This window comes from Eumetopias jubatus, unplaced genomic scaffold (assembly GCF_037043125.1).
Source record: "Eumetopias jubatus isolate StellerSeaLion01/CBP00866 unplaced genomic scaffold, mEumJub1_p1.0 scaffold_17, whole genome shotgun sequence".
Lineage (NCBI taxonomy): Eukaryota > Metazoa > Chordata > Mammalia > Carnivora > Otariidae > Eumetopias > Eumetopias jubatus.
The window spans coordinates 33,119,347-33,131,683 of NW_028274823.1; the positions used below are offsets into that span (position 1 = coordinate 33,119,347).

The 12,337-nt window shown below is 38.6% G+C and overlaps 1 protein-coding gene across 3 annotated transcripts in view; it reads right to left on the reverse strand.

Annotated features, from left to right (window-relative positions):
- Positions 1 to 12,337, reverse strand: part of CC2D2B (coiled-coil and C2 domain containing 2B) — a 98,946-nt gene that overhangs the window by 60,347 nt on the left and 26,262 nt on the right. For all 3 annotated transcript variants that reach the window (XM_028098962.2, XM_088019932.1, XM_088019933.1), the window contains 5 exons: positions 11,528 to 11,636; positions 11,209 to 11,327; positions 8,510 to 8,687; positions 6,303 to 6,453; positions 4,942 to 5,089 (listed from right to left, as the gene is read on the reverse strand). In XM_028098962.2, coding sequence (XP_027954763.2) covers positions 4,942 to 5,089; positions 6,303 to 6,453; positions 8,510 to 8,687; positions 11,209 to 11,327; positions 11,528 to 11,636 — 705 coding nt within the window. The remainder of the gene's footprint in view (positions 1 to 4,941; positions 5,090 to 6,302; positions 6,454 to 8,509; positions 8,688 to 11,208; positions 11,328 to 11,527; positions 11,637 to 12,337) is intronic.

Sequence of the window (12,337 nt, forward strand, 5' to 3'; positions counted from 1 at the left end):
ACCTGTTCTGTGTTGCACCAACAGACCCCTTTTCCCCATAGCTTTTTACTATTAGAGTTTCTTTCCCTCAGAAAAGGTGAAAATGTTCAAGTTCCCACCCATGAAAAAAATGTTAACCCAAATTTAAGTTTCAGCATATTTTAACATTAGAAATAGGGTCTGTGCAACACCTACTTTTACCTGAATAGTACTATACAAAAGGTTACAGTGTTGACCAAAAGAAGACACAGGTTTCTCATTAAACTTTTGTTTTAATGGGTCTCAAAATTCTGTGACAGATTTTTGGTCAAGTTGTTTCCATTAAAAAGTACTGATTTTAAAAACTAATAACTTAAAACTGCCACACACACAAAAAAAAAAACATGGTCCACAAAACATTCTCTTTTCCTTCTGAAGGTTTTACGATGCATTGTTATCATTAACCAGTCTTTTACTATTAAACTTAAATGGCCAATTGACACAAACAGTTCTGAGACTGTTCTTCCACCACTGATTAAGACTGGGGTGGCAGGTATTGGGGATAATATTCATTTAGCCTTCTGAGCTTTCTGGGCAGACTTGGTGACCTTGCCAGCTCCAGCTGCCTTCTTGTCCACTGCTTTGATGACACCCACAGCAACCGTCTGTCTCATGTCACGAACAGCAAAACGGCCCAGAGGAGGATAGTCAGAGAAGCTCTCAAGACACATAGGCTTGCCAGGAACCATATCAACAATGGCAGCATCACCAGATTTCAAGAACTTGGGACCATCTTCCAGCTTTTTTCCAGATCGACGATCTATTTTCTCCTTCAGCTCAGCAAACTTGCAAGCAATGTGAGCCGTGTGACAATCCAGCACAGGTGCATATCCAGCACTGATTTCGCCTGGATGGTTCAGGATAATCACCTGAGCCGTGAAGCCAGCTGCTTCCATTGGTGGGTCATTTTTGCTGTCACCAGCCACATTGCCACGACGAACATCTTTGACAGATACGTTCTTGACATTGGAGCCCACATTGTCCCCAGGAAGAGCCTCACTCAAAGCTTCATGGTGCATTTCAACAGACTTTACTTCAGTTGTAACATTCACTGGAGCAAAGGTGACCACCATCCCAGGTTTAAGAACACCAGTCTCGACTCGGCCCACAGGGACAGTACCAATACCACCAATTTTGTAGACGTCCTGGAGAGGCAGACGCAAGGGCTTGTCAGTTGGATGAGTTGGTGGCAGGATGCAATCCAGAGCTTCAAGCAGTGTGGTTCCACTGGCATTCCCATCTTTACGGGTGACTTTCCATCCCTTGAACCAAGGCATGTTAGCACTTGGCTCCAGCATGTTGTCACCGTTCCAACCAGAAATTGGCACAAATGCTACTGTGTCGGGGTTGTAGCCAATTTTCTTAATGTAGGTGCTGACTTCCTTAACGATTTCCTCGTATCTCTTCTGGCTGTAGGGTGGCTCAGTGGAATCCATCTTGTTAACACCAACAATTAGTTGTTTTACACCCAGTGTGTAAGCCAGAAGGGCATGCTCACGGGTCTGCCCATTCTTGGAGATACCGGCTTCAAATTCACCAACATCAGCAGCAACAATCAGGACAGCACAGTCAGCCTGAGATGTGCCTGTAATGTTTTTGATAAAGTCTCTGTGTCCTGGGGCATCAATGATGGTCACGTGATACTTGCTGGTCTCGAATTTCCACAGGGAGATATCAATGGTGATACCACGTTCACGTTCAGCTTTCAGTTTATCCAAGACCCAGGCATACTTGAAGGAGCCCTTTCCCATCTCAGCAGCCTCTTTCTCAAATTTTTCAATAGTTCTTTTGTCGATCCCACCACATTTGTAGATCAGATGACCAGTAGTGGTAGACTTGCCCGAATCTACGTGTCCAATGACGACGATGTTGATGTGAGTCTTTTCCTTTCCCATTTTGGTTTAGGTTGAGCGGTGGTTTTCACGATACCTGTGTTCTGGCGGCAAACCCGTTGCGAAAAAGCTACATGAATACTTTCTTTTGGATCTTCTTGCTCTGAAGGATAGCTCCAAGCTCTGACTCTCACAAGTCAGCCCTGCCTTTTGGAGCACCCATCCCAGGTTCCTGGAACCCGGGGTCTGCACCAGCTCTTGAACACCCACAACTGTAGAAGAGAGTTCTGGAACCAACCACTCTGATCACAGAGGCCCCAACTGTAAAGTTTTACTTCAAGTTAACTTCTTTAGAGAGTGCTCTGGACTTTGAAACCTCCTTTGCAATTTACTGCCTCTTGAAATCTGTCGTCTGTCCCAATCTTTCACAGAACTGCTTTCAATCTTTTGTAAACCTGAGTTCCCAAGTGGAACTGCTAACTGCAGCATCACAGAATCCGTTAGAGAAAAGACTTCAAGAAGCAAAATGATGAGGATAGGCCAATGAATCTGGCCAGAAGGTCACTGGTAGTGTTCAGGAATAAATGGGTTGAGTTAGGGAGGGAATGTGTGAATAAAAAGTGGAGGCTTTGTACACAGATCAGTAGACCACACAAATGAGGACTTGGACAGGAAAAACAGCCAAGACAGGTTTTCAGGGTTTAATCAAATGCTTGGGTTTTTCTTTGTTTTAAAACAAGGAAGGCTTCTAGAATACAAAAGACTAACAGCTTAGGGAAATGGAAGAGTTAAAGATAATGTAAGAAAAGGATATAAATATGTCATCAAGATCCTAAAGGAGACAAAGAAAAGTGCCTAATTACCTGTATAAAAGTTAGCTTTAGAGTAAGAAGAACAAATATTTGACTCCAAAAAGAAAGTGAAGAATAGTATGAGGAGGCAAAGATTGGAAATAGCTGCAGCGGGGACACTGCTGGGGAAAAACGAAGAAATACAAGCAAATAATGGTTCAGAGTTTTAAAAGCTTATTCACTAGCTCCAAAATGGATTATCTTTATTAATTGTCCATTTTTCTCTAAATGCCTTTATTCAGGTCTCTAAGAAGATGACCTTGTTTACTTAGCAAAACAAGGACATCATCAAAATTGCGTTCCTGTCTACACAGTGATTTCTGTTTCCTTCTCTGATTTAAAGAGGTATTTCCTCTTCTATAGAGCCAAGCTATCACTTGCGTTCTGGTTCGATATCTTCTTGACTCTGAAGGATCTCATACTCTTTCTAATACATTCTGGCTCTTTTTCTATGGATTTCGTCACTTATTCTAAGATAAAAAGTGCCCCAATTTTCAAGAAACCTATACTTTGATTCTATTGTCTCTCTTATTTTCAGCCTCTTTTTAAAACTTCTTGGTAAGTAATCTACATATACGACCTCAGCCTCTTCAACATCAATTGCTGAGTACTACTGACACTTTGTTTTTTTTCTCTAAAACTATTGCCAAGAAAAGCATTTATGAACACTTACTATGAATCTGGCCATATGCCACTGGCTTTATAGTGTTCTCATTGTTATTTTTAAAATAGTCTCTAATTTCAGTTTTGATTTCCTGTTTAATCCAAGTTATTTATAGCAATGTTTTAAATTTTAAAAATTATTTTTTTTCAGAGCAAGACTGATCAGAAAGTGCAGTTTCCATATGTCCCCTCCCTGCCTCCAACCTGCAGTCTACTCTACTATCAATATTTGTACCAGAGTTATAATTTATTACATTCATTGCAATAAAAGAGTTGCATTTGTTATAATCAATGACTGACACATCATCATCACTCAAAATCCACAGTTTATATTAGGGTTTACTCTTGGTGTTGTACATTCTATGGGTTTTGACGAATATGTAATGACATGTATCTACAATTATAGTATCATACAGAGAGTAGTTTCACTGCCCTAAAAATCCTGTGTGCTCTGCCTATCCATCCCTGTTTCCTCCTAACCCCTGGCAACCACTGATATTTTACTGTCTCCATAGTTCTGACTTTTCCATAATGTCGTATAGTTTGGGTACAACAATTTTTTTAATTTAATTTAATTTTAATATGTTATGTTAGTCACCATACATCATTAGTTTTTGATGTGGTGATCAATGATTCATTGTTTTCATATAACACCCAGTGCTCCATGCAGTACGTGCCCTCCTTAACACCCACCACCAGGCTCACCCATCCCCTCAACCCCCCCCAAAACCCTCAGTTTTATCTCAGAGTCCATAGTCTCTCATGGTTCATCTCCCCCTCCAATTTCCCTCCCTTCATTTTTCCCTTCCTTCTCCTAATGTCCTCCATGCTATTCTTTATGTTCCACAAATAAGTGAAACCATATGATAATTGACTTTCTCTGCTTGACTTATTTCACTTAGCATAATCTCCAGTCCCATCCATGTTGATGTAAAAGTTGGGTATTCATCCTTTCTGATGGCTGAGTAATATTCCATTGTATATATGGACCACATCAAAAAATATGTGGTTAGATGGGGAGGGAGAACCATCTTTTTGTTATCATCATTCTTTAATTTTTAAATGATGGAATCTACTTAGCCCTTTATATTTACTGTTTTATTCAAACACAGCATGATATATAAACCAGTATAACCATTTTTATAGATTTTTACTGTACTTAATTCTAGTAATCCTACTTGTGGTATGATCTAGAAATTAATCCCAAGTTCTCTAAGAAGTCCTAGGGCATAGAGTAAGATTTCTAGGATTTTTCTTCTAGCAAACTGATAATGCATAAATGATTCTTTCATAATCCAGAATGGTTGGGAGATACAAAGGATCCAGAAATAAAATCCTTAGGAGCCTTGGCCTTTGCCTGTAAGAGCTATGGAACCACTTCTCCCATCATCCATGTACCTATAAACCTAAGTATTAAAGAGATACATTCACTTACATGTAAATCCAAATGAAAATAAATAGTTCAAATCAACTAGACTGCTCTTACCACTGCTAGAGTTTTCCGTTTTACAGACACAGGTTCTGTGTGATGGTTTGCTGAAGACTGGCATTATTTTTCAAGCATAAAAATTTATTACCTGCAGTAAGCAGATCTTAATGACTGTGACATGGGTGTGCGAGGAATACCATTTTCGTCTAAAGCCCACGATAGAGAGTAGCTCAGTTTTCCTGATGTCAAAAGACAAAGTTCCTCAGTTCCATTTCCCTCAAGAAGAAAAGGTACATCTGTTTATAAAAAGCATTAAACCATGAATTTTTAATAAGGCATAGAATGTGCACATGGTAGATTTTTTTCTCCCTGACTTTACTTGTGAAACCCCAGGCTGTTGTGTGGTGACCCCAGGCTCTAATCTCAAAACTCTCTCTCATTTTCCATCTATGGTACCTCAAGGCAGACCACTTCAAACAGACTACAAAACAGAGAGGAAAATATTGATCTGAAGACCTAGGGATGGACCCCTCTATTATACTCTTCTTACTACTAGAAGCTTTTTTAACCATTCTTTCTGGAAGTGGCTTCCAGCAGGAAAGGACTGCCGGCCGCGGAGCTAGAGGCAAAAACCAGCCACTACTCTGTCCTCTTTCCCTCTAGCCGGGAGTCTCCCCCTCTGTCCATTTTCTTTCTCAGTCTGCGGAGAGCTTAACAATACTCCTCGAAACTTCTGCTGAGTTCCTGGGGCTCCTTAAATTTTTTGCCCTAAGTCTTTTCTCCTGGGCTCCCACAACCCTATTTTCTCGCTTCAGCTGGACTAAGCAAACTACATTCCTGTCTTATTCCTGTCCTTCCCAGGCTTTTTTGCTTACTCATTTCCTTCTCTCTCCTCATTGCTCATTTGTTCGTACTTCCTTTTCACTTGTTCGTACACAAGCAGCTGTGAAACTCCTATTTAGGAAGGTGAAAGAAGGTATCTGGGGGAGGAGAGGAATGGAGGTGTTCTCGCACACACGCTAACTTGAATTTCACTGCATGAGGAGTGAAATCAATTGAAAAACAAGTGAACAGAAACACCCCTTCTTCCTTCTCTCCTTTTCTTTCACTCCTCCTCTACCTCCCTTCTCCATTCAGCTCAAAGATGCATCAAAACGTCCCATCCCGTCCCATCTCGGAGCATCTTTAGGCTTCGCTAAAGGACAGGCAGAAGCAGAGTAGTCTCTCTACTCAGAAGCAGAGCTCCTGGTCCACAGAGTGTAGTGCTCTTCTCTCAGGTGATTTAGGAAAAGCACAGGTGCCAATTCCAAATTTTAGATTTCCCAAAGATCTGATTCAAGACAGTTTTAAAAATGTTAGTTTAACATCTGAAAGGAGAATTTAATACACTTGAAACCTAATACTGTAAACACAATGCTCTTTATTCACATAAATGACCCAGGGTCAGGTACAACATGGAACTCATGAAGAGAATGAAGGTGGGGAGGGGGACATGTTAAATAAACTTACTGCTTCCTACTTCTCCATATGCAGGTATGACGAGCTCATCAGAGCTAAACTCTACATATTCCAAAACAGTTTTGCTTTTCAACTCTGTGTTGTTAGGTAAAGGTAAATATAGTTTTGCCAATAAGCTTGTCCTTTTACTTATCTCATAAATCTAAATATAAAAGAAATGGTTGATAGGTCACTGAACATACAAAATGGGGGGGAGCTAAAATGAGAACCCTCAATTAACACATTTTTATTCCTTTTGAAAAATACTAGCATATAAAATAGGTATTTTTCTAGAGCATTTCATCCACATGATTATGAGAAAGGAGATAATCCTAAGTCCTTAAAAATATAATGCCTTTTACTGGTTTCAAAGAAAATAAGTTGAATTAAAGGATAACAAATATATTCTGAGCATATAGGTACATATAACACAATACCCCCCAAAATTACTTTTGTATAGCACTTTTAAAGTTCTTTATCTCATTTAAGCCTGATAAAAATGATTAGGAAATAGGTATTACTTTTCTAATTTTATAAATGAAGAAATTGAGTCTCTATATGAAACTACATTCATAGAAATTCAGGTTGAATTGCTCAGGAAAAGGGGAGATTCATTGGCTCATAGGATCAGAGGAGAAGTTAAGTAAGCTGTGGGCGGCAGGGGAGGGAGAAAGAGTCCAGGAAGAAGGAGTAAGGGAGGGGCTGAGTAGACAGCTCCATAGATGTCTACTGGATACTAAACCCAGGTCTTCTGATTCTGTATGCTCTTCTTTCTACTACCATTCCATCAAATCCAGTCAAATCTGCTTTCTGGGACCGCAGGGCTGGAGGCCCGATCCTGGATAGTAAATGTAAAGGTAGAGAATTCCGCCTCCATAGTGAAGTCTCCTGGGAGAGCCTTGTCCCCTGATGGCAGCTCTCAAAGCCATTGTGTGGCTGGAATGGAGTGTCAAGAATGAAAATGGGCCTTGTAAGTGGGAGAACTAGAATGTTCAAAAGCTCAGAAGTAGGAAATTGCAAGGATATATGGGGAAAAAAATCAAGCAGTTCAGTTTGGCTAAAGTGAAAAATGAATAAAGAGAAATGATAAGGAGTAAATTCAAAATGTAGGTCAGAATCTGTTAGGTTAGGGCATATAGATTTATTTTGTAATTTTTGCAGTTGCTCATGGTGTACTTTATCCCTAGCTAGATTCCTTTCTTTCCCTGCCTCTTAGTTTGCTACGATCATGTTCTAAGTGGTAGGATGATGAAGGATTCAAAATACACATTTATCTCCTTGGAGTGAGGGCAAGTTTTATACTTCAAGTGGTTGGATTATTACATCACAACTTATTTTAGGTACAATAGGAAAGTATATTCAGTATATTTTTTAAGTAGGAATTTCAACAGAGGCACATTGTAAGATGACAGAAACTTGACAGTATACATGAGCAAAATGAATGTAGCCTCTGATCAGGGATAGAAAAAATTATTTTAGGTATTGTAAAAATACCTTTGATTTAGATTTGTAATTATAATTCTCTCCCTACTCCCCAAACCTCACTCTATCTTTATTTCCTCCTAACTTTCCTTTCAGGTCTAACTGCAAGTTTAACCCCTATGTTAGCCATCAAGACTTCTTATCTAGCCTCCTTTAATGTCTCTAATTTTTCTCCATTGTCCTATTTTTCCTTCCTTTAGTGCAGGGGTTCTTATGGTGGGGTCTTTTGATAGGGATCAGTAGTCTGTTATGTGTACGTTCTTTCATCAGATTCTTAAAGCGATACAAAACATAAATGAACAAATGAATGAATGAATGAATGAAATACACACATATATACACACAAATTCAGCAAGATACTGAAATCACTAAGTCAGGGCTGAGACAATTTGGAGAAATCATTCAACACTAACAATAGCTATGCTACACGTTATAGTTTAAATAACCCTCTTCCATCACACTAGCAAATGAACAGTAGTGCTGCACATCCAGGGTTGATAGGAATTTTAGCAGGAGAGAATGGAAGTATTAGAACAACCACAAATCAAATAATTTTGTACTTGTAGCATAAAAGACTATTGCTGAGTTATAAATACATTATTTATAAGTATCTTGCCTACCCATATAGATCAGTCATCTCTAAATAGAAATTACTTGACACATATAACAGTAACTAGAGAAATTTAAAATTACAAATGGCATAAAATAAGATACAAAAGTAAATGACAATGGCATACCTCCAAGCAAATTGTTTCAGGCCAGTATATTAACTGAATATTGAAAATTTGCTGGAACATGACTTTAAAATCAAACTGAAGAGGAGATACTGAAGTGCAAGAAACCTGTTTATTGTTGTATAATATTTTAATAAAATACTTAAGCTTCTGAATTTTGGCTCTCCTCTTTTGTTCGTGCCTAAAAATTAAATAAATCTTTAAAGGATCCTTGAAAAACAAAATGGATACAAAATATTGTTCTTTTCAAAATGCACCTAAGCATGTTAAAATATGACCATTTTAGAGGACAAATGCTATCTTAAAGCTCAATAACGCTTGCTTATGTGTAGATAAAAGCCTCTCCTACTCGAACGTTTTTTTAAAAAAGATATTTACTCAAAAATAGAGAGAGAACTAAAATCAAGGTACTATAAATCACTCGGCAATTTATTTTACTAAATTGAAACTTAAAGAGATTCTGGCACTTACCCATTGTAAGATGTCTTATAAAAGGAGAAAACTGAGGGACTTAGGAATGGGGGGGAGCTTGAATTAAAAATTTGAAAATATTTTCTAACTTCTAGAAGAAAGACACACTTTTAAAAGAAATATGCCATATTTTCAGTAACCTCACTGAGGTGGCTCTCAGTCAACAGGCTTGCTGTGTCCTCTTTAAGGTCTTTAAAAATCCCTTTAGGCTTTAGGTTGTACATTCTTTTTCTCCAGGACATTCTTTCTCTAACCACAAAGATCAGAGAGGCAAGCCAGATTCCCCAGGGTTTCTATGAAACACTTGCTCGGAAATAAACTGATCCCTTAAGTGATATGAAACTCCTAAAGAGAGTCTTCTAGCCATTCATTCATTTGCTCATTCACCCAACATTTATTGAATACTTTCTCAGCTGCAAGGCAACTGACCTAATGATGTTCAGGACTTCTCTTTTTCAGAAAGATAAGCTCTAGGTTGAAACACAACATGCCCTTCTGTTCTCCACCCTAATTGTCCTAGGCATCCACTATCTCCTGGCGCCCAAATCTGCCCATGTTCTCTGTAACCTTTTCAGAGGGTTAGGAGATGAAAGATTACTTTTTTTTTCCTTTTTAAAGATTTTATTTATCCATTTGACAGAGAGAAACACAGCGAGAGAGGGAACACAAGCAGGGGGAGTGGGGGAGGGAGAAGCAGGCTTCCCATGGAGCAGGAAGCCCGATGCGGGGCTCGATCCCAAGACCCCAATATCACGACCTGAGTCGAAGGCAGACACTTAACGACTGAGCCACCCAGGCGCCCCGAAAGATTACTTATTTTCCCTATCTCCCTGTTGGCCTCTTCTAACCATCTTCTCAATTAACTCTAAAGAAATATGTTAGGTACATTTCCCCTTTATGTTGCCCTCTGAAAGTAGTTTTAATAATGAGCTCATGAACTGATTATGAAAATTCATTAATTCAGGATTATATTTATCCTTAGGAAATCTTGCCTTTTTCATCACCTATAAACTCTTTATAATTCTTCTTTAATCCCTGTATTCCCTTCATCTCTATCCTTGCCATCAGTATATTCTTCTTTCCTAGAGAATCGATCCTTGCTCAACCAGACATCTTAAATGGATTAAAGACAGCAACGCCTCACAACGGCAATAACTTTGAAAAGACAGACACATTCCATTTCCTTTTGCCTTGACCTCCTCTCAGTTTTCGCCTCCATTTATCTTCCTCCTTCTCTTACCGCTCTTTACTTCTAACTTCCATTTTATGGCTCTTGTTTTCTTATCCTCATGTAGGTGGTCCTTTTGGATGCATGTCTCACATAATAATTATCTCAGGCCCTCTTGGGAAGTAGGCGCAGAATAAACAAAGCCTTCCTCCACTGGTGCACTTTGCTGGTCAGAAAGAGAGCAGCGGTAACTGTGCTTTTGTGTCTGCTACTCTTTATGTCATTTTAAATGTAATCATCCAACCAATCATTTCATAAATATGAATATTTTGGGGGCATTTACCACTCTCCAACACTGTGCTAAATGATGCACATTCACAATACTCAAAGATGAATTGGTACAAAGTGTCCCATGGGACAGGGATGTTGAAAAGTTGGACTTCAGTTCAGCGTTGTAAGTTGTCATATCCTCTTTAAAGGAGATGAGATCCATAGGCCCAGAGATGGGAGAAATGGGGATCTATATTAGATCTGTTTTTGCATGAAAGTCCTAGGACTAGGGAGAAAACAGCTCAAGGAAAAAGTCACAACTGGGAAGGAAAGAAGTCTGTGTCAAAGTAGAAAATTGCCCAGGGGATCCTCCAGATACAGAATACTTTTTATGAAAGCAAGAGGTCCCCTTGGTAAGCAAGGGCAACCACATAACCTTTTTTTTACAGTGGCTTCATATCCTACCTATCTATATCTGAACAAAAATTACTGCCATAGCAAAACAAAACAAAACAAAAAAACAATCATTAAACCAAACAGGTTTATGTCCTACCTCAGTCATGAATTAGAAGTGTGACCCTGGACAATTTACCCTTCCATAAGCATAAATTCCCCCATCTCTAAGATGAAGATAATACCACAGAGCTATGGTTGCAATTAAATGTGCAAATGTATTTAAAAACTTAGTAAAGTGCCCAGCTATGGTACTCACTCAAGAAATCTAACACTATTATTAAAACAATACAACAAAGAGATACTATATAATGAAGAAATAATCCTTTAAAATGCTTACAGTGAACACTTGGATAAGTTTGTTAATTCTGCAGTGAAAGAGAGTTGTGGCATCAAGGTAATTGGCCTTATTCTTTTAATATCTGATTCTTCAAGTTCTGAAGCTGAATATGAGAAGCTCTAGAAACCAAAATATAAATATGTAATTTACAATGTAAGTTCACTGCTCAAGACAACCATTCTTAAAATTAAACTTTTATTTCTTATGTTTGTCATTTTGTTGGGTAACTTTTACAAATACCAAGACTTCCTATTCTACCAAGCAATTAAATATTATAACCAGTTAAGAGGAGTTGAACGTTATTTTGCAATATAAATACCTCCTGTTTTTCCCCATTCTTAAATGCTTTTCCTTCAGTTTTCTTCTCAGTTTCAGACATTTCTAACAGTTCTTCTTGGTTTAGTTCATCACATTTATTCATTTTTATCCTAATTAATAATAAATATAATTATTTGAAGCAGAAATAGTGGAAGTATTTGAGATTTGTTACTGGTGTTGCTAACACACATATACACGTACGACCAATCGCTTACAACAAATAATTTTACATCCCAAGGACGACAGTAGTGAGAATAAGAGTGAGTGGTGAGCAGGCACAGGCCCAGGGCTACAGTTCTGAACAAGCTTATGGCATCCATGGCTCTCCTTTTCTGTGGAAAAGGAGCGGCTTTATAAGAAAGTGCCACACTGTTTTCAAATGGCTGTTAACATTTGCATTCCCATCAGCAATCAATGAGAGTTCCTGTTGCTCAATATCCTTGTCAGTATTTGTTATTGTCTTTTAAATTTCGTTTTGTTTTGGATTTTAGTCATTCTAAATGGTGTATGGTATATTCACATTATGGTTTTATTTATTTATTTTTTTAAGATTTTATTTATTTATTTGACTGAGAGAGACACAGCGAGAGAGGGAACACAAGCAGGGGGAGAAGCAGGCTTCCTGCGGAGCAGAGAGCCCGATGCGGGGCTCGATCCCAAGACCCTGGGATCATGACCTGAGCTGAAGGCAGATGCTTAACGACTGAGCCACCCAGGCATCCCTCACATTGTGGTTTTAATTTACATTCCTTTATTGACAGGATATGATGCTGAACTTCTTTTCATGTTTGCATTTGCCATCCATATGCCT